This window comes from Mirounga leonina, unplaced genomic scaffold (genome assembly GCF_011800145.1).
Source record: "Mirounga leonina isolate KUSES-001 unplaced genomic scaffold, KU_Mleo_1.0 Mir_82, whole genome shotgun sequence".
Classification (NCBI taxonomy): domain Eukaryota; kingdom Metazoa; phylum Chordata; class Mammalia; order Carnivora; family Phocidae; genus Mirounga; species Mirounga leonina.
In genome coordinates, this window is record NW_023270825.1 from 11302546 (window position 1) to 11325737 (window position 23192).

A 23192-nucleotide genomic window follows, 5' to 3' on the forward strand; every position below is an offset into this window, starting at 1 on the left:
CTGGGGGAGGTCACTCAGCTTCTTTGCATCTCAGTTTACCTCTTCTGTAACATGGGCCTGATTGCAATGCCCACGTCAGAGGGCTGCCGTGAGCACACACGTGCTGATTCGCGTGCATGCCCTCGGTGAGTGCCTGGGACATAGTGCTTGACGGACCCCAGCTGCTGTCACCGGGGGACTCTGAGGATAATGCCTGCAGAGACAGACCATGCGCTTGGAGCAAACACGGTTTCCGCAGCGGACTGGTGACTGCCGGGGCCAGGGGAAGAAGGCCCGGCTGCTTTAATGGATGCGGGGCTTTATGTCGGGGTGATGAAATGTTTTGGAAGCAGACAGCGGTGCTGCTTCTGTGAACAGACTAAATAGTGTGCTTGAAAACGGCTCATTTTCTGTGATGTGACTTTCACCTCAATAACAAACAAAACCGAAAAAAGACTTCTGGGAAGGAGGTGAGGGGAAAGAGAACAGGTGGCAAAAGCTTTGAGAAGACTCTTCACTTCTGTCCAGCTTGATTTTTTTTTTTTTTACAGTGACTACACATGTTTGCCACTTTTATAATTAAACAAACTCAATGTTTTTTAAAAAGGAAGTGGCGTGTAAGAGAAAAACGCGTGGGGTGGGTGGCATTTGATGGGTTCTGACTCACATTTTGCTATCTACCTATCTTCCTTCCCCTGTGATGCTCATACTACCCGGACCAGAGTACCTTCACTAACGGCCCCACTTCAAAGTGAGAAAAGTGAGCCTCAGAAAAATCTAAGCCCCTTGGCTCAACTCACAGAGCCTGGCTGCAGAAAAGCTTTTGCCTCCATCCCACAGCCCCTGCTTCTCATACGTCAACTAAGGGGGTGTGATATGATTTCTCAGGTACCTCCAGCTCTGATCCCCTCTGGTCCCAGATGCGTGGCTGACTTCTCCAAGTGTGAGTCCTGCCTCTTCAGTGCCCCAGTGCCCACACAGCCCACGCCAGCCACACAGTCCCCTGTTCTCCAGGGGGGACACCTGCTCTCCAAAGCAGGAACCAGATGTCCCGCCAGTCTCTCACTCCTTTGTTCTGGAAAAAACACCCCAGTCGAAAAGCTGACCAGCCCAAGAAAGGAAAGCAGAGGCCAGCTGCTTAGGTGGGAGCCCGGCAGCTCCTTGCAGCTGTGTCTGCCCACCATCGGCCACAAGGCAAAGAGACCCCAACTTACCCCAGCCGCCTCCTGCAGCAGGATCCTGGCTGCCTCCGCCCGGCCCAGACTGAGCTGCAGCCACACAGGGCACGTCTTGATGAGCTTCTCCAGGACACTGATGCCCCGCTGGAGAAGGCAATTCTTCGGGGCGACCGGCGGACAAGGCCCGACGCCATCCTCCTCCTCCTCTTCCTCTCCCTCTCCTTTGCCAACATCTGGAATAGGACTGAGAACAGAATCAAATGATCAGCCCCTCCTGCAGCCAGCCCACAGAACTGTGTATAACAGATGCAGATTCAATGAAACCATCGATGGTTTAGCATCGATGAACCCAGCAGTCCTCTGGGGAATTAAAAAATAAACAAACCATGATCTTCACCTTAGGGTGCTTATAAGAAAATGAGTTGGATCGACACAGAAGCAACCAGCTGAAGCAGAAGATTGGGATAAATATAACGGGAGCACCATGCAATAGAAGTAGCTAATTCCAACCCAGGTTCCCCAAGGGAAACACATGGGGCGTCGGAGCAGAGCTCTGCAGAGGGTTTTTAAAAAACTTTCAAATTGAGGGGCGCCTGGGTGGCTCAGTTGGTTAAGCGACTGCCTTCGGCTCAGGTCATGATCCTGGAGTCCCGGGATCGAGTCCCGCATCGGGCTCCCTGCTCGGCAGGGAGTCTGCTTCTCCCTCTGACCCTCCTCCCTCTCATGCTGTCTCTCATTCTCTCTCTCGCAAATAAATAAAATCTTAAAACAAACAAACAAACAAACAAACAAACAAACTTTCAAATTGAAGTGTAACTTACAGTGAAACGTACAAGTCGTTAGTATACATCTAGACAGATTTTTATATATGTCTATACCCACGCAACTACCACCCCGAAAGAGATGGGCTGGCCAATAACGTAACCACTAGCCACATGGGGGTATTGAGCTCTTAAAAGTGAGTTGACGGAATTGAGACCTGCTGTGAGGGTAAAATACGCACAAGATCTGAAGTCTTGATACGCAAAAAAAAGACTGTAAAAGAGCTCATTAATAATATTTTACATTGATTATATGATGAAATGATAGTAGATTGAGTATATTGGGTTAAATAAAACATTATTAAAATTAATTTCACCTATTTCTTTACTTTTTTAATGTGGCTACTAGAAAATTTAAAACTACATTTGTGGCTTGCATTGTATTTCTATTGTGCTGATACAGACATTTCCAGAAGGCTCCCTCGTGTCCCCTCCCAGTCAATACTCTCTGTCCCTCCCCCCCCGCCCCCCCCTCCCGGGGTTAAGGACGTAACAGTCAGGGAGGGGGAAAGAGGACAGTCACAGGCCTGAGAAAGAGCAAAAACCCAAAAAGAGGTCCAGTTTAAGAGATCTCGGACCCTCCCCCAAAATGCTCACTCCACTGGACCCCCTACACACACTGGCAGGTCAGTTTTGATTCCGAGGAACTAAATCTCTCAGGGTATCTGCAGGGGTGAGAACCTGCATCAGACAGAGAGAGGTAGTTACACAGGTAGGAAGATGTGGCTGCTGCCTCTCTTTTGCCTGTGTCCCTGGCTAGCAGTTGCTGTAAGGAGCTGCTGGGGAGTGGGGGGAGAACGAGGCCGGGATGAGCCCCGTTAAAGGCACAGGAGAGTGGAACCGGGTGGTAGGGGAGAAGGGGTAAGAGGCCTGCAAGACCCAAAAGTCCTGAGGAGGGAACAGCAATTCCTGAAGGGAAGGACTGGGTCCTGGCTAAAAGTCCCTCCTGACGCCCCACTCCCGAATCCTCCGAGAAGCCTTCCTTCTCACGGATGTTGTGTGTGCACGGATACTTGTGGATTTCCCCGCCGGGTCCACACTGAAAAGTGTGCCCGGTCACCAGGACAACAGGAATGTCTGAGGCAGCTGCAGGCACTGTGGGGCCGGGAGGGGCAGTATGGCGGCCCCATGGATGTCCACAGGCTGTGGAACGGGGGCTCAGTGGGCCTCACTTGGAGTTCAAGTCCAGGGCAGCCCAGCTGATACTGCTGCAAGCTCTTCCCAGGCCCTGAAGTACACGGTCATAGCATCTCCTCCGGGGGAAAGAACTTAAGAGGCTGGAGGCCAGAATTACCCAGAAAAGAAGCACCCTGGGGCCTGTTAGTTTCCTCTAACCCCCACCCTTGGAAACATAAAACTATCTTCTGGCACCAAAAGGCTTCCCGATCATCTTTAAACCTCCTCACTTGGCCGGGGACCTTTCCCCAGGGGCAGATTAGGGCTCTCATGGAGGCTGGGAGTGAGAGCTCCCATTTCCTCTCTGCCACCAACTAGGCTTAGGCCTTGGTGAGTCCTTTCCCTCCGAGTCTGTTTTCTCATCTGTGCAATGGGCCAGGGGTGGCCTGGAAGATTCCTCCATTTATTGGGTGCCCCTAGGCAGGGCCTGGGCTTTGGGGACAAATGTCCTTATCTTCTCCTTAGAACCAAAGCCATTATCAAACAAAGAGGCTCTGGGAGAAAGGAGGGGTCTGTCTCCCACTCACTTGTACTATGGATATTTTTCTGAGGGCCTGCAAGCTCCAGATGTTGTTCCAGGAACTGGGTTAGAGCAAAGAACAAGAGTAAAAAACAAACAAAACCAAACAAAAACAACAAAACTCATCTCTAGGAGAGGAGCCAGATGACAGACAAGGTGACTGAGTGACCTAGAGTGTGTCAGGTCGTGCTGAGCTATAACAAGGATGCAGATATTTGGGAAAGAGCAAAGGCCTTTGAGCCACCTGACTCAGAGAAACCTCGAGGAAGCCTGGGGGCTGGCAGGTGCTGGGCCTAGGGGGTTGGGGCGTGGGGAGGTCAGAGGGGGCAGTGTGGGGGTCCACATAAGGATGCTGGAACCACTGGCAGAGTTGACTCTAAGTCCATGTATATGAATGCCTTCCCTGGGCTGCTGGTTAGTAACTAGGCCACACCAACATGCAAGCTTCCTCAGCAAGAAATGGGCCCACTAAGACCTCATGGGACCTGGGTCGCTTCTGGGCCCACAGAGAGTCTTCAAAGATCCATAGAGATGAAGCCGCTCCCTGGCCCCAGTTCCCTGGAAGTCCCACCTGCGTCCTGAGGACAAGTTGACCGAGGAGAAACTCCTTCCAGGCTCCAGTGTCAGAGGGACCATGACATCTCTCCCTTATGATCATGTCTCTTCCTGCTCTTAACCCTTCAATGGCTCCCACTGCCTAAAGGATCCAATCCAGTCTCCTTATTGAATGCATTCACTTTCTGAGCCCCACCCTGCAATGTAAACTCCCCGACAAAGGGCTGCCCTCCATCCCCTCGGCAAAACTTGCATTTCCCCACCTGGTGCTCCTGAGGCTCAGCCTGCTCTATCCACCTGTGATTCCTACAGGTTCCCTGGTACCAACATTTTCTCCAATGGGCAGGCCAAAGTTTAGTGGATTGGACCAGAAAGCAAGAGCCATAAAAGGAAAGATGGATAAATTAAACGTACCAAATTTAAATTGTGCCATCAAAACACTTCATGAAGACAAGGAATACTCAAACCACAGGCGGGGAGAAAATATTTGCAAAGCATACATCTAACGGAGAACAAGCAAGTTCGTTCTTAAAAATGGGCAAAAGATTTGAAAATACCTCCAAGACGACATCTGAATGGCCAATAAGCAGGTGAAAGACTACTCGACATCATCAGTCATTAGGGAAATGCAAATTAAAGCCACAGTGAAATATCATGACACAACCACTAGAATTTCTAGGCTAAAATTAAAAAGACTGACAACATGGGCGCCTGGGTGGCTCAGTTGGTTAAGCGACTGCCTTTGGCTCAGGTCATGATCCTGGAGTCCCGGGATCGAGTCCCGCATCGGGCTCCCTGCTCAGCAGGGGGTCTGCTTCTCCCTCTGACCCTCCTCCCTCTCATGCTCTCTGTCTCTCATTCTCTCTCTCTCAAATAAATAAAATCTTAAAAAAAATTTTTTTTTAATAAATAAATAAATAAAGTAAGCTCTAGAGGTGCCTGGGTGATTCAGTCAGTTAAGTGTCCGACTCTTGATTTCAGCTCAGGTCATGATCTCATGGTTGTTAAATCAAGCCCTGCATCAGGCTCCACGCTCAGTGGGGAGTCTGCTGGAGATTCTTTCTCTCTTTCCCTCCCTCCCTCTCTCTCTCTTCCCCTCTAATAAATAAATAAATCTTTAAAAAAAAAAAAATAAAAAATAAAAAGCCTGACAACATCACATGTTGGTGAGGGTGGGAAGGAACCAGAACTCTCCCGAGTTACTGGAGAGAATGTAAATTGGTACCATCACTTTGGAAAAAGGCAGTTTTTTATAAATCTAAACATACACCTATCATATGACCCAGCCATCCCAGTCCCGGGTACCTATCTACCCAAGAGAGATGAAAGTGAATGTCCACACAAAGACCTGTACGTGAATATTCTTCGCAGTTTTACTCATGATAGCCTGCAACTGGTCCAGGTGTCCATCAATGGGAGAATGAACAGCTGAAGCAGTGTATCACCCAATACAATAGGAAGTGCTGATCCACACAACCACATGGATGAGCCCAGAAACGTGCTGAAAGAAGCCAGGTGCACAAAAATACATACCATCTGAACCCATTTGTATGAAGTTCAAGTGGTACACTGAGATACGTGTATTTACATTTTATCATCTGGAAATTTTACAGCAAAACAATAAAAAAGAACAATAAATAAACACTGAACTCTAGTTAATGATACATATACTAACATATTCGGGGGTGCCCAAAACTGTCTTTGAAATGCATTAAAAAAAGTAAGATGGGGATGCCTAGGTGGCTCAGTCGGTTAAGCGTCTGCCTTTGGCTCAGGTCATGATCCCAGGGTCCTGGGATCGAGTCCCGCATCAGGCTCCTTGCTCAGCGAGGACCCTGCTTCTCCTTCTGCCTGCCACTTCCCCTGCGTATGCTCTCTCTCTGACAAATAAATAAAATCGTAAAAAAAAAAAAAAAAAAAAGGTGTTCCCTGCAAAATTCTTTCGACTCTTCTGCACGTTTAAAATCTTTTATAGTACAGGGCGCCTGGGTGGCTTAGTTGGTTAAGGGACTGCCTTCGGCTCAGGTCATGATCCTGGAGTCCTGGGATCGAGTCCCGCATTGTGCTCCCTGCTCAGCAGGGAGTCTGCTTCTCCCTCTGACCCTCCCCCCTCTCATGCTCTCTCTATCTCATTCTCTCTCTCAAATAAATAAATAAAAATCTTAAAAAAAAAATCTTTTATAGTACAGTGTTGGGGATAAAGTTCTCCCCATCCCTTAAGACCCATCCAGAAGAAGCCTGTCTGCTGAATTAGAAGCCCTGGTTTCGAACCTAGGTTGTGTGACCTCTGGCCAGTTACGTTACTTGTCTGGGCTTCAGTTTAACTGTCTGTAAAAAGGTAAGAATAACCCTTACCTAATAGTGAGACAGAGAGGTGGGTTGAGTGCTTCGCACAACTCATAAACGTTAACTATTGTTTTTCTATCATTCCAACCCTCCAGTTGCGATTCTTCGCATTACAATTTTTCCACTTCATAGCCTTGATTTTAGGACTTAGCACACTTGATAAGAGCGACCGGGTAGATGTCTGTGTGTTGCACTTGGCTGGTACCCAAGAAAACATCTGGCCCCAGAGGTAACTCGCAAGTTCAAGTGCTGTGTGGGCTCAGCGACAGTCCCCGGCAGTTAGAGCGGCTGTGGCCAGGCGGTTCCATAGCAGTAATCACAGCAGGAAACAAGGCCTGACACGGTGTCGGCTCTGGGTATATCTCCCTCTGCCATTATGCTTATGCCCTACAGCCCAGCCCCAAGATCCATCATCGGCACAGGCATTGTGCAGTCCCGAGTGGGCGCCCAGACAGCTCAAGTGACCCAAGGCCCAATGTCAGCAGGGACTCAGGCATCAGAGGGTCTGGCCCCATGGCCCTTCTTTGGCCTGGTCATAGCAGGCACCCTTGTCACTTTGTCCCTTCAGGGCTCTTGTGCTCCCGTGACTCGGAGCAAGGCCCAAAGCTCCCCCAGCCTCAGCTGCTCCTTCTCAAACTGGCATCTGCTGGCAGAGCAGGGGACCCAGACATCCATGTCCTCCCCCTCAGCAGCCAAACTCCAGCTGAAGGCCCTGCAAAGGCAGTCGCGGGAACCTGGGGTAATGAATGGGACCGTTAGCGAAAAGTAATGAGCCTCAGAAACTTTAGAGCAACTCCGCGGGAAAGAGAAATTGTTCACGGCCAGTTTCCTCCTGCTCGCTGGTGGGGAGGAGAGCTCCACTCAGGGCAGCTGTCCTTGGACACCAGGCTGAGCCCCCCAGAGGCGGTGTGGTCAGACACTCGGGAAGACCCTTCCCCTGAGCTGCAGGGACCCAGCCTGGACGCAGCAACCGGGTTCATCTAGGGGCACTTTCTTACCAGCTCCCTGGAGGAGGAGTGAACTGGTGCGTCCGCAATCCCCTGGCCTGGTGTGTGTGTCCTCGTCACAGGTGCAAAGAGGAAAGCTCTGCTCTGGGGCAGAGAGGCTGCCCCAGGGGGCTACCCGAGTGTGGGGTCAGAGTGGGGAGGGTGACAGCTTGGGGTGTGGGGCATGGCTCGCCACTGCCCATTTGGAAGGAAAGCATGGATGTTTCCCAGCTCACAAGGGCTCCCGCAGCTCGGGAAGTTCCAGTTATGCCTCCTTGTGAGGGGAACTGACTTAGCCAGAACTCGAGAGGAATATGGGATGGAGAGAGAGGACCGGCAAAAGGCCACCTTGGTCCCACCCATGATCCCAACCCCAAACAGCTTCAAGACCAAGCAGGTCTATCAAGATGGAAAGCTGTGGTCCCCGCCCTCAGGGGCTCTCAGGCCTGCAGGGACCAGATGTGGCTCCAGGGGTAGAAATCATGGGCTGGCCCGATCACTCTGTACCTGGTGCGTGGGCACACAGGCGACGCGGGAGGCCGGATGGGAAGGGGCCCTGGGAATGCAGGGCAGCAGCCTGCCTGTTTGATGGACAAGGAGCCCACAGCACGACCACATGTGGGTCTCTTCTAAGTACTCCACGCAGTCCCCTAACTCGACCGACCTCACACCTATATGCCTGGGTTGCACTGTGTCCTAAAAATGTGACCTTATTGAAAAGAGGATCTTTGTAGATGTAAATAAGTTAAGGATGAGATCATCCTGGATTGAAGATGGGCCCTAAATCTAGTGGCAGGTGTCCTTATAAGCAGAAGGAAAGCCACGGAGAGATGCTGGCAGGCCACGCGATGGCAGAGGAAGAGACTGGATTAGAACATCTCAAGCCAAGGAGCGCCAAGAGCCCACGGCCACCACTAGAACCTAGGAGAGAGGATGGAACGGATTCTCCCCCAGAGCCTGCAGATGGAACCATCTCTGCCGACACCTTGATGTTAGACTTCCGGCCTCCAGAAAGGTGAGAGGATAAATGCCCGTTGTTTCAAGCTGCAAGGTCTTGGTAAAACACCACAGTCTTGGGAAATGAATGCCCGACATCAAAGAGTCCCATGTAAAGATGAGGACACGGAGGCACAGAGAGTCCAAAAAGCTCACCCAAGGTCACACAGCCATTAAATGGCAGAGCTGGGTTTCAAACCCCAGGCAATTTGGCTTCAGAGTTTTGCTTCAAACCACTATCCTCTTCGAGCTCGTGAAGAAATTTAAAAATGTTCCCATATATCTGTATCCTTGTAGTACACGGCAAAGAAAGCGTGTTCAATAATGTTTGTTATATCGGGGCACCTGGGTGGCTCAGTCGTTAAGCGTCTGCCTTCGGCTCGGGTCATGATCCCAGGGTCCTGGGATCGAGCCCCGCATCGGGCTCCCTGCTCTGTGGGAAGCCTGCTTCTCCCTCTCCCACTCCCCCTGCTTGTGTTCCCTCTCTCGCTGTGTCTCTCTGTCAAATAAATAAATAAAATCTTAAAAAAAAAAAAATAATGTTTTTTATATCATTTGGAATATATACAAACAGACACAGACACATATAAAAATATACATAGAAATAACTTCCAGAAGCCTACGTAAGACATCATTAAAGACAGAGAAGTTCATGGGATTTGTTTCAATTCTTTATACTGATTAAGCATTACTTATATGATTAAAACCCATCTTAAATAATGTGTGAAAATAACCCTGTTTGTCACATAAACGAATACAGAGAGATAGAGAGCTGTTGGCTTTGGGGATCTTCCAAGCCCGGCTCGTATCCCGGTTTTGCACATACTCGCGGCTGGGGCTTGGACACCTTATCCAACCACTGTGACCTCTAGTTTCTTTTTCTGTAAAATAGGGAGCAAGTACCACCAGCTGAGAGGATTTCTCTTGGGAGCAAAGATGAGGTGGGCAGGTATGTGGTATGAAGAGGGCACTCTGTGCACGATGATTATCATGGGACTCGTTAAGAGTTAACCTCTAAAAGCCATAATTGAATTGCTGAGCAGATTCCAGCACCCACCCTAAACTTCCAAAGTCCAAAGCCCCCTTCCTCCCTTTTGAAGTAGCCCCTATTTCTCCAGCTGGGACAGGATTGTCTAGAGTTCCTGGAGGGGAGTTTCCCTGTCTGTGACTCTGGTGGCCCCGAGAACCAGCCATGCCTCAACACTCCAGGGTGAGACAGGACAGTTGCTCATTGTTGCTCCCAACACCCCATCCCTTTCCTTGTCCTCCGTGCAGACTGCTCATCGGGGAAATGACTCCTGCACAGACAGCAAGGGACTGGAAACACAAGGACAGGTGTGTGGGAGGTGGGAGTCATTGCAGGAAGGGACATCAACCTCTCACCGGTGCCCTCTCTCTACAGACTCACAGTTAGAGGGTCAGCAGACATTTCATACACCCTGCACAGTGCAAGAGTGAAGAACTAGGGCTCAGTCAGTCTCTGTCCCAGCCCCTGCCGCGCCCTGGCCAAGTGACCGAGGGCAAGGTATTGAACCCCTATGGGCCTCAGTCTTCTTATCCGTGCAATGGAGCTGGTAACACCTGCACATGCTTAATGTGCATCAAGCAGCACCTGGAACATGGTGACACTTCAAATAGGTCTTTATTCTAGCGGGGGTAACCACGTATGAGGTCACACCTTCTTTCTCCCAGGGACACCTGTTGCTATGGCAGCAATGCGAGAGATGGCTCGAGATAAGCAAGAAACCATGGTTCAGCCCCCTAAAAGCCACCGGAGCACCGAGAGGGTAAAGCACCGCCGAGAATGAGGACAGGTGCTCCTGCTCTGAAAATGTTAAAATCTACGAGAGACAGGGATGCTGCAGCCCAGGCCCAGCAGCTCCTCCCAGGATGCACATGGGCACAAGGAGACAAGGACGATGGAACTACATGGCGTTGGCAGTGATCAGGACATGGGAATGACCCATGTCCATCCATAAGAGAACGGTTGCATGGGTTGTGATCCCAGCCACCCTGGACTATCACACAGCTGCTAAAAGGCAGGACCCAAGGCTACTTAATATCAAAATCCTGTTCATTCCCCAATTTGGGTCCCCATGCTGAGGTTAGGTAAGAGAATATCCCTTTATTTGCGAAACACCCACTAAAATATATGGGGGTAAAGAGGCACAGTGTCTGCAACGTGCTCTCAGAAGGTTCAGGAAAAAAAATGAGAGAGATGTGACAAAACGTTAATAATCGGTGACTCTGGGTGAAGAGTGTACATACAGGACTTCGCTGTACTCATCCTGTAACTTTTCCGGGAGTCTGAAATTACAGTAAAAGTTTTAAAATTCTACAAACCTGATGTGGGGTGCAATAAGCAAATTACAGAGAGAATGGAAACAATTAGGTGTAAAAACATACTAACTGCACACACACCAGCTCCTGGGTGACGGTTACTGCCCGGGGAAGCGGGAGGCAATGGGACCAGGGAGGGGTGTGAAGGTGGCTTCAGCCTGCTCTGTAACCACTGATTTACTCTTAGGAGCTCTGAAGCAATACGGCAAAATGATAGGATTTAACAAAACTCAATTATGGGTACTCATGGCGTTGTTATGTTTTTCCCTAGATTTCTGTGTGCTTGAAATAATTAAAAAATACACAAAACTCCCACACCCCTTCCCCCAAGATCCCAGCACCTGTCATAAGCTGAGGAGATATGGGGTGGGAGGTCTCCAGGCACCTAAGCCTATTCCTTCTGCCAGAGCAATTTATATGGGACACTCCAGCTTTTTTTGATTATATATTTATATGTATATTTTTTGGTGTTTTTTTTTTTTAAAGATTTTATTTATTTATTTGAGAGAGAGAATGAGAGAGAGAGAGAGAGCAGGAGAGGGGTGAGGGTCAGAGGGAGAAGCAGACTCCCTGCCGAGCAGGGAGCCCGATGTGGGACTCGATCCCGGGACTCCAGGATCATGACCTGAGCTGAAGGCAGTCGCTTACCCAACTGAGCCACCCAGGCGCCCTATTTTTTGGTGTTTTAAAGTCAATTCTGGAGCCTGAGGGCCAGTGCTGAAAGGCAATGAAGATAAGCCCAGCCTGGGCGTCCACCAGTTGGTCCAAAGAATCAGGCCCCAGGAGACTTTTGGGGAAATCCTCTGACAGCTGCCCCAGGGTCACTAGAGAAGAAGCCAGAGGTCATTGGGGCATTTCTCTGGCAGCCACAGGACTTAGGCCAGGAGAAGCAGCTGATGCCAGCAGGAACGACACTCTGGCTGAGCAAAGCCAAGCCACTCGCACGGCTGAGCCTCAGTGCCCCCCTCTGTAATCAGGAAGATGAGACCAGCTACCTAACGGTGGTGTGAGGATCACACGGGACAGCATCAGGAAAGACTCCAGCCGCAGCTAACGCCTAACAGGTGGTCACTCCTAGAGGGGATGGGGCGTTTGGGGACCACGCGGGAGACGTCCGGGTGTGCAGGGAGCGATTTCCGAGGTGGAAGTACTGCCGTTGCTGTAACAAGCCGCCCGCAGAGTTCCTGAAGAGTTACCCAGAGGCCTTTGTGAGCTTCCAAGCCACTGCCCTCTACCTCCGATGGTCCCTGACACTGGAGTTCTCTCTGTAGCATCCCCAGGACAGAACTGCTCTATCTCTTTGAAGACCTCTAATGACAGGGCACTCACGACCTCACCGGGCAACCCATTCTGAGAAGCAATTCTCAACTTCTTTTGAGATGAAACGTGTTCCTCGGAAGTCTTCTCTCCTGTTGCTTTCTCCATACTGTACAGGGCCTTGGGGACAACTCACCCCGCCCCCATAGAGCTCTTCAGCTGTAGGCAGGGGGCTGGCACAGCCCCTCCCCCACGTCTTCTCCTCTCTGGGATGAACAGCCCCACTCCTCCACAAGGCCACCCCAAGGTAACATAATCAGCTGCTTCCCCCATTGGCGGGCACTGAGCTGGGTGAGTTACACACACTGTCTCCGTGAATTTGCATATGGAGTGATTTGTTTTTCAGTAACATTTTAACGTATACAATTCAACGGTTTTTAATACAATCACAGAATCATGCAGCTATCAGTACAATTTTAGGATATTTTCATCACACCAAAAGGAATCCCGTACCCATAATGCCATCAATTATTTCCTCCCAATACCCCAGCTGGTGGCAAACACTAATTTACTTTCTGTCTTTATAGATTCGCCTTCTGGATATTCCATATATGGAATCAGACCATAGGTGGTCTTTTAGATTTGGTTTCTTTCACTTGGCATATATGTATTTTTTAATTCCCGTGTAATTAACATACAGTGTAATATTAGTTTCCGGTGTACAATAGAGCGATTCAACAACTCCTTAGATCACTCAGTGCTCATCAAGATAAGCATACTCCCAATCCCCATCACCTCTTTCACCCATCCCCCCACCCAGCTCCCTGCTGGTAAACTTCTGTTTGTTCTCTACAGTTAAGAGTCTGTTTTCTTGTTTGTCTCTGTTTTTGTTTTTTTTTCCCCACTTGGCATAATTTCTAAGGCTCAACCATATTATCACAGCTCAAAGGGTGTATGAGTACTTCATTTCTTTTTTCTTGGCACATAATATTCCATCGCATGGGCACACATTTTACTTATCCACCAGCTGATGGACACTTGGGTTGTTTCCATTTTTTGGTCATCATGAGTATTGCTGTTAATTCTCATGCGCAAGTTTTTGTATGGACATTGTTTTCAATTCTCTTGTATATCTAGGAAAGAAATTGCCGGGACATAGGGCCATTCTATATTTAGCATCTTGAAGAACTGCCAGGCTATTTTTCAAAATGGCTACACCAGTTTACATTCCCACTGGCAGCCTATGAGGGTCCCCATCTCTCCAAATGCTCATCAACACTTGTTATTGCCTGTCTTTATTTTATAGCCATCCTAATGGGTGTGAAGTGGTTATCTGGTTGTGGTTTTGATTTGCATTTCCCTGATGTATAATTAGGTTGAGCATCTTTAAATTATTGACTCTCTCTATATATTCTTTAGAGTAACATGTCTTCAGATCCTTTGCCTGTTTTAGAAATAGGTTGTCTTTTTCTTATTGAGTTTAAGTTCTTTATATATGCTTGATACAAGTCCCTTATAAGATATATGATTTGCAAATATTTTCTTCCATTCTGTGACCATCTTTCATGTTCTTGGTGAAAAGCTGAAGGTATCCTTTGAAACATGAAAGTTTTTAATTTTGGTGAAGTCCAATTTATCTGTTTTCTCTTTTGTTGCTTGTACTTTTGGTTTCATATTTAAGAAACCATGACCTAATACAAGATCATGAATTTGTCTTCTAAGAGTTTTATAGTTTCACCTCTTACACTTAGGTCTTTGTTCCATTTTTAATTAATTTTTGTGTTTGCAGTGAGGTAGGGGTCTAACCTCCTTTTTTAACATTTGGATATCTTCTTGTCCCAGCACCATTTGTTAAAAGATTATTCTTTTGAATTTTCATGGCACCCTTGTTGAAAATCAATTGACTGTAAATTACAGAGCGGTTTTGAGCCCCCCTCATTACACTGTTTTTTTATCCTTCTGGTGGGGCATGCTGAGTCTCCTCTGTCTTTGTATTTTTGAAATGTAGAGTCTCAAACAGGGAAATGATTCCCTAGGTGTGCCCTGAGCAGCAAAGAAAGAAGCATAACCATCACTTCCCACAATCTAGATATTCTATTCTATTAACGTGACCCGAGACAGCATCCGCTTTTCTCCAGCTACCTATGCAACACTCTGGGGAAATGGTGGGAAATTTTTTGTGTGTGTTCTGAGGTTGGGATCACATTGTGGAAATGAAGGGAGATAACAAGTTTATGAGATGAATAGTGACATGACAAATGCCGTATTCATCAGGAGAACAGGTATGATATGAAGGAAGTGGCACTGAGCTCACACTCAGGAGGCCACATTCTCCTTCTGTTGATAACTATGTGACCTTGGGAAACTCACTTCCCCTCTCTAGGCTCAGCAGCCCCTTCAGTCAAATGAGAAGGCTGAGCTAGGTCTGGGATGGCAAGGAGGTTGGACGTCCACACGAAGCCAGTCGACCGGCAGCAGCTGCCTAGACTGGGAGGCTGAAGGCTCAGCAGAGAAAGAATGCTGGAATCTACTATGATGTCTGCCATGGGCTCTGTACTGGAGACACGCAGCAGCTGGGCTGTGCATTTACTGACATGGATCAGGCCGGGGACTAAGGTTCCTTCCAGCACTATGCATTCCATGATTCTGGACTCAACTGACCCTTGGCTAGATGCCACTGGAAGGCTTCTCTTAGCCAGGCTGGCTCTGCCCCAGCAGACAGCCTGAGAAAAAGCAGGCGGCCAGCCCAGCTTCTCTGTGGCTTCCTTTCTGCCAGAGGCTTTTTCCTCGATGGGTGGAAGCTGAGCCGCAGCTGCTGCCTGATTTCCCCCTTTGGCACAGCCCTTGGGGCACCCGGGACCCAAAACACGGCTCCAGGCTGACCATGGCCGTCACAGGGGGACCCTTGGCGGGTTAGCCCCAGGGAAGCTGGGATGAGGCTCTGTGGGCCCCTGCCCACAGCCATTCAGAGGGGAAGTCAGCTTAAGCAGGTCTTCCGGACCCCGGAAGTGCAGAGAACGGGTCAGGCTGTCTGAGTTCGCACGTCACAGCCCACATCAAGGGGACTAGCAGGTCAAAGGCCTTCGAACTTTCCACACCTGTGTGCGCTGCAGACCTCTATCGCCTGGTGTGTGTCAGGCACCACCAAGCTCCCAGGCCTGCCTCCCAGGCTGCCTGCTGGCTTCTCCGCTGATCCCGAGGGCTTCCACCTGCTCAGACCGAGCCCCTCCTGGGCCCTGGTGGAGCCCACAGGAGGCACCTGGCTTCCATGCTAAGCCCTCGACTGGCTGCTCCCACTACCAGGCCTGCCCCTGGACCCTGTTTCTCAGAGGCTCTGACTGCTGGCTCAGAGCTTCCCAATGCTTGGCCTTTGGCCCTGGCCCATCTGTGCTCTTGAGAGCCTTGGGCACCCACAGCCTCCTGGGAACCTGGGTCAAGTTCTTCCACCCTCCCTCTGTAACTTCCTCTGGCTCACAGGTCCCAGCCCCTTTCCTTATCCCAGCCAGCCCCTGGAACCCAGCCGAAGCTGACTCAGCCTCCTGGCCTTGCTGACAGCCTCCCCCCACACCAGTCTGAGGCTAGGACTGTCCACTCCCATCAGGACCCAGCTCACGGACGGTAAGACCAATTCTTTCCACAGTGCTGTGTGCAGTAGGTTTTGAGTGACAACAAGGGCTGTGTTGACTAGTGGTTTAAGCATGGGCTCAGGGAACAAGACAGCCTGGATTAGAATCCCACTTGGTGAACTTGACAAGTGACTAAATCTCTCTCTGCCTCAATTTTCTTACGCTTAAGATCGGAAATATAAGCATTACTACATTACGAGATTCCTGTAAAGAGTTTAGGATAGTGCCCAGAATACAGCAAACATTCATTGATGTTAGTAGCATCCATTCATTTATCCAGTGAGCATTTACTGAGCATCTACTATGGACCAGACAAAATTCTAGACTCATCATAATAATGATTACAAAAATAATCATACAAAGTGAAAGAGCAGCTGACATTTCCCTCCCTCCCCTCCAAAAATTCTTAGAAACTTCACTGAACATGGAGATGGCTACTGGTGAAGACAGGACTTGGGGGACAAACTTCCTGCCTGGGACTGAAGCTGGAGGCAGGGGGGACACAAGAACCCAGGTCACCAAGGCCAGTGGGCATCTGTGACATATGTATGTTGAGATGGGCTGAGGCCACCTCTGTAAAGACACAGGAGAGGGATGTGGTGGTGCCCTGGGTGAGTGACTGGGAGGCTGGGGGTGGGAGGGAGGTGCTTCACTGCATACCTTTCTGTACCTTTTGAATTTGAACCATGTGACTATATCACCTGTTCAAAAAATAATTAAAACAATTTGTAACTTTCAAAAAGAAAAGTTCTCATTAAGGGGATTTTAGATGTTGAACTGAGTGCGGTTCTGTACAAGCAGATCTAGAGAACACCGCTTTCTTGTTTTGGCTAAGATGGTGCATTGTAGGTCATTTCCCTTCTAGAATCTATCTCAAAGAGATATTTTAAAAGTATGAGAAGGGCACCTGGGTGGCTCGGTCAGTTAAGCGCTGGCCTTCGGCTCAGGTTCTGTTCCCAGGATCCTGGGATCGAGCCCTGTATTGGGCTCCCTGCGCAGCAGGGAGCCTGCTTCTCTCTCCCCCTCTGCCGCTCCCCCTGCTTGTGCTCTCTCACACCCACTCTCTCAAATTAATAAATTTTTAAAAATCTTTAAGAAAAAGTATGATAAAGCTCCATGGACAGAGATGTTTACTGCAACGTGACTTACAGACATCAAAAGGTGGAATCAAATGGCAAATAATACCGCTTGTCACTGCCCGTCTCCTCCCCTCCCCTCACTCTGTGTTCCAGGGCAGGTCATATCTACTGCTGTGTGCCCAGGCTCAGCACAGAATAGGTGCTCGATGAAATTTTGTTAACGACTGCATGATTGAGGAAAGATTAGTACTGTTGGCAATATCCAATTATCTTTGACCTACAAAGAAAGCAATTTTTAAAAAAGATTTTATTTATTTATTTGAGAGAGAGAGAGAGATCATGAGCAGGGGGGAAGGGTAGAGGGAGAAGCAGACTCCCCATAAATATTTATTTATTTGAGAGAGAGAGAGATCATGAGCAGGGGGGAAGGGTAGAGGGAGAGCAGGGAGCCCCATGTGGGACTCGATCCCAGGACCCTGGGATCATGACCTGAGCTGAAGGCAGACACTTAACCGACTGAGCCACCCAGGTGCCTCTGAAAGCAATTTTAGGTATTCAATCTAATACAAGCCCTCCGACTGAGCCACCCAGGTGCCTCTGAAAGCAATTTTACATATTCAATCTAATACAAGCCCTGGAATCATATATCTATAAAGATATAGTTGCACGTGTGCAAAATGATGAATAGACAAAGATACTCCCTGGGTTCACTACAGCATTGTCCGCAACTGGGAAAAGACTGGAAACAATCTAAACATCCATCGTAAAGGGGTGACGTAAATAGATGGATATCAGGCAATGGTTAAAAAAAGAATGGAGAGGCCCTCTGTATACTGATATGGAAAGGTTTCCAGGATATGTGGTTAAATGATAAAAGCAAATGCAGAACTATACATTTATCATGCTCCTTTGTTGGAAAAAAAAAAGATTATTTGTATTTGAATAAAGAAACTCTGGAAGAAGATAGGAAAAACCAGTAACTAGTTGGGCAAGGGTGGGAACAGGCACACAGGGAATAAAGGTGGTAAGAATTTTTCACTATACATCTTTTTAAAAATATACTTTTATTTTGAATCCTGTGAATGTATTACATACTCAAAAATAAACTAATAATGTTGCCAGAGATGTCTATGCACCAGGCATTGCTCTATATTAACTACATCAATCCTTTAAAATAACCCTGTGAGATCACTCTGGTTATCATTCCCATTTTACAGAGGGGGAAAACTGAGGCACAGAAGTTAAGCCATTCACTAAAACTATGGAATTAGTAAGCGGCAGAGCTGGGATTTGAACCCTGATGGTTTCTGAATCTATAGTCCACGTTCTTAACCCATTCTGCCAAACCCCTCCAGATTCCTGCTTATAACATGAAACAGTAAACATCATAAACATATAAGATGAGAACAGATGGAAGGACAGATCTTGTCCATGGAATGCCAAGGTATGAATTCTACACACACTGATCTAAAGAATCAATGCAATTCCAGTTAGATTCCCAAAGGTGTCCCATGAAAAGGCACGCAGAGATGCTAAGGGCCAAGGTTATCCCTGACACACTTGAAGAACGGGGTAGGATTTTGTTTGCCAGGTACCAAGACTTATTCTAAAGCTACAGTGATTAAGATGGTGTGGTATTGGTGCAGGATAGACATGTAGGTCGGCGGACTAGAAGAGTGCAGAAACAGACCGACACACACATAGTCCCTTGATTTATGCCCGGTCACAGTAGGACATTGAGGAAAGGGCAGTCTTTGCAACAAAATGTGCTGAGACAACAGGGTATCCACATGGGCAGAAAAAAGAAACTTGACTCTTCTTCACAGCATACAAAAATCAGTTCCAGGGAGACTCTGTCCTGACCTAAATGTGGAAAGCAAAACAAAAAGCTTCTAGAAGAAAATAAAGAATATCTTCATAATCTGATGGAAGAGAGAGACTTCTTAACCAGTACACACACACTGACCTTAAAAAAAATGGATACATTGGATTGCATTAAAATGAAGACTTTCTGTTCATCAAGATGCCATTAAGAGAGTAAAGTCAAGTCCTCAGTGGGAGAAGATACTGGTAACTCGCATAACCAACAACAGGCTGATACCCAGCTTAAGCACAGAACTCCTGCATATCAATAAGGAAGAGGCAAGACAAATAGAAGCAGATAGAAAAATGAGCAAGACACTTGAACTTCACACAGAGGACTTCCCAATGGTCAACAAGTGCATGAAGATTCTCAACAGCATGAAGAATCTAGGAATCTGGAAGAAGAAGACCTGCATTACTGAGCGCCCGGGAGGATGTGGGAGAACCAGAGCCCTTCTGCTCTGTCGGCGCGAGTGTGAACTGGTCCAACAGTAGTTGTTAATCCTGAAATTAAGTGACTTCTTTCTCCTTCTTTACCCTTGACTGTACTCTCTTATGAAAATGAGAAGACAATAAGTGAACACTTCAGGGGCATGATAAAAATGGAGGAATGGATGCCTAGGAGCAAGTCTTCCCGGAGACCATCTGCTCATCTGTGTCTCCCTGTCACAGATGATATGGCACCACAGGCGGGGACTCGGATAGATCACTGCGGTCCCTGCCTGGTCGCAACTCAGCCACCCGGGACAAACCAAGGGGAAGGGCTTCTGTTCCTAGGGACAGACCTGACCCCACCCTCCCCGTACCTGTGGCCCTCTTGCCTTCTTCCCATCTGGAAAACATGGGAGATAACATCCACATACCCACAGGGCCCAGGAGCTGGGCAGGCCAGATGGAATTTTGTGGGAGGAAAGGTGGATACCCCAACATACGTAACACAAAACAGGTCCAAAGGAACCAACCGGATTCCAAAAATGATTTTCCAGCCAGGAGAGTTCTCCCAGCTTATGGTGTGGTCAGTGCTGCCCCCAAGAATGGTGGATGATGATGGAAATGTTCTATGCCTGCCCTATCCAGTGTGGTCCCCATTAGCTGCCTGTGGCTATGGGGGACTTGAAGTATGGCTGGTGAGACTGTTATTTCATTTTATTTTTTTAAATTTATTTTTTTAAAGATTTATTTGTCAGGCACCTGGGTGGCTCAGTCGTTAAGTGTCTGCCTTTGGCTCAGGTCATGGTCCTAGGGTCCTGGGATCGAGCCCCGCATCGGGCTCCCTGCTCCGCGGGAAGCCTGCTTCTCCCTCTCCCACTCCCCCTGCTTGTGTTCCCTCTCTCGCTGTCTCTGTCAAATAAATAAATAAAATCTTAAAAAAAAAAAAAGATTTATTTATCTATTTTGGAGAGAGAGAGAGAAAGAGAGAGAGAGAGAGAGAGAGTGAGCACCGGGGGAGGGGCAGAGAGAGAGGGAGAGAGAGGCCCTAGCTGACTCCACGCTGAGCACGGAGCCTGATGTGTTGGGGCTTGATCTCACAACGCTGAGATCATGGCCTGAGCTGAAACCAACAGTCGGATGCCCAACCCACTGCACCACCCAGGTGCCCATGTTACTTCATTTTAATTGATTTAATTTGTAAAACAGCTCTATGTGGCTAGTGGCTAATGTATTAGACAACACAGGTCTAGACTTTTAATACTGTTTAAATCTTTTCAGTGTGTGTGAATTTGTGTACTACGTGGGGGATTTGTTTTTAATTAGAAAGAAGAAAGAAAAAAGATAAAAAGGAAAATTATATGCATGTTGAGTTAATACCATTTGCCATTACCCTGTTCAGAAAGCTCTTCAAGAGGAAGATTCTGCTCTTGGTCACCTGTTCCAGTGTTTAAGGGCCCCTTCTCTAGGGGGCTGGCTGCAGGTCCGGTTTTGCTCACGGATCCCAGCCCACCACCCCTTTCCTGAGCTTCTACAAAACTCCCAGAGTCCTTGCCCACCTTTCTGCTGCCTTGTCCTTCCTACGGGCAGACCCAGCTCGGAAAACAGGGCTCAGACAGCTCTAAGAAGGCTGCGTCCTTTGCCCCTGCCAGCCTCCTTATCTCTAGGAGCACCCGCAATGCACGCTGGCCCACGTGTCCCACCGTGACCCTGGCCTCTGGCCCTGCCTCCTGCTTACTCAGTGGTTCCCCAACATCTGGGGGAAAAAGGAAGGAGCATGCGGTGCTCCCTTCCCCAACTTGACACTGGGCCAGGGAGGGAGAGGCAAGGGGGAAGATCAGCAGCCCATGGTGGACATGACTCAACCTAGAAGGAGAGACAAGGGACCTCTGTGCCTTCAGGCCCCTCCTGCTGGATCTCTGCTGGGATTTCTCTTTTCTCGGCCTGACCAAATTCCACTCTGAGCCTGGCCTTTCTTTCTTTCTTTCTTTTTTTAAGATTTTATTTATTTGAGAGAGAAAGAGAGAATGAGAGAGAGAGAGAGAGCATGAGCGGGGGAGGGTCAGAGGGAGAAACAGACTCCCCGCTGAGCAGGGAGCCCAATGTGGGACTCGATCCTGGGACTCCAGGATCATGACCTGAGCCGAAGGCAGTCGCTTAACCGACTGAGCCACCCAGGGGCCTCCTGAGCCTGGCCTTTCAATGTCCGTAATATGAGAGCAAGAACAGCACTGACCCTGGGAGGGCAAGATAGACTACTTCATCTGGAGCTTAACAAGGGCTCAGTAAATGGTTACCGGTGACATTACTCATCCTGGACACCTGAGTGGTGCAGAAAATGCTTTGTTGGGGAAAGGGAGCCGGGGTCTATTCTAGCCTCTCCTACAGGCTTGCTGTGTGTCCTTGGACAAGTCTCCCTCCTTCTCTGGGCCTCAGTTCTCTCAGTAGTGAAATAAGTAGAAGAATACTCCCCCCCACCCCACTACTTCAGGGGGTTGCCAGAAGGGTGAACCATGACCAGACGGTGTGGGGATGTGCTTTGACAAAGTGAACCCCATTCTAAACTGGAGATGGAGTCGGGCACGGAGCCGACCCAGGGCCCTGCAACCAAATACAGTGCTGATGGCCGCCTCCCCTCAGGCACTGGTGAGAGCAGGGTGAGGCTGCAGGCTGTGGACAACCGGCCCTGACAGCACCTTGCAGGAAACTACTTCAGTCTCACGTTCCTTCCACCCCTGGTGACACTGAGTCACCCTGTAACCCACCCAACAGTTGTTGTGACCACATTTCCTCTACGGGGGGTAAGCGAGTCATGTGAACAAGCCAGCCTCACTCGTCCTGGTGCTTCTCGGCAGCTGCTGTCTCCTGGGCCCGGGCCCCTACCTTGAAATACAAACGGGATGCCGCACTCCCTGCCTGAAATCCCACCTTCCGGGCGCGCATCTTAATATTTAGGCTTTTGTTCTCTGCAAGCAGCGATGCCCACCTGTCCTCGTCAGACTTTACAGTGTGCTCAGTCCCTGACGCCTTAGCATGAGGGAAGTCACTAGCGCTGAGTTTTCCAGAGCGGGGGGCTGGAGAAAGCCCAGGAAGCGGGCTCATTAACTTCGGGGGCTGTGGGGAGGTATTGGGGTGCACAGAGTAAGGAGCTATAGGGAGCCATCCTGAGGCCTGACAGGCACACGCCAACCCACCCTGGTTAGACTGTCTCCCTGTGACTCCAGGGCCAGGGGTTCCAGGGTGGGACTTTGCCAGAGGATGACAAGGGAGACACTAGCAGGTGGGACCAGGCTCGCCCATCCGGACAGGGCCAGATCAGGGAAGGGGCTCAGAAGGCTCGGGGGGCGGGTGTCCACAGCATTCCTTCCGGGATCCAGGCACACCTGGCTCTAGGAGAGGCAGCAAGGTCCCGGAACCTTGGGATGCAGGGAGCTCGGGGGCTCAGGACGGTGGCTCTGGACTGAGATGATGCTGGATCCAGGTCTGGGCTCTTCCACTGATTGCTGAGAGCTCTGACCGAATCACTTGTTATGCCTCCCCGTAAACTGGGCACTGTAACCCCAGCCTCCTGGGGCTGTGATAATGAACTCAAAAAAAGCTCTCAGCAAAGGGGCCTGATGTAAACCCTCCAGACATAACTGCTGTAATTATTAGGGACACACCTATGAGTGCCAAGAATCCTCGCTTTTATTTGCCTTGATTGATATGCTGCTCCCTGCAAAGATTTCTTTTTTTTCAAGATTGATTTATTTGAGAGAGAGAGAGAGAGGGAGAGAGAGAGAGAACGCATGCATGAGTGGGGGAAGGGGCAGAGGGAGAGAGAGGATCTCCAGCAGACTCCCCACTAAGCACAGAGCCCAACATGGGACTGGATCTCACAACCCCGAGATCATGACCTGAGCCGAAACCAAGAGTCTGACGCCCAACTGACTGAGCCACCCAGGCGCCCCGTAGAACTTTCTATTACAATCACAGGATATGGCATCCTAGCGCTGACCACTCCCCTTCTTGGAAACCTTCCAAGTCTTGAATTTCAGGATA

General features: G+C 49.0%; 1 protein-coding gene across 1 annotated transcript in view; it reads right to left on the reverse strand.

The window, feature by feature from the left end:
• The window catches only part of RIN3 (Ras and Rab interactor 3), a 124549-nt gene that overhangs the window by 84295 nt on the left and 17062 nt on the right, over positions 1 to 23192 (reverse strand). The window contains exon 2 of the mRNA XM_034993058.1: positions 1194 to 1401. Coding sequence (XP_034848949.1) covers positions 1194 to 1401 — 208 coding nt within the window. The remainder of the gene's footprint in view (positions 1 to 1193; positions 1402 to 23192) is intronic.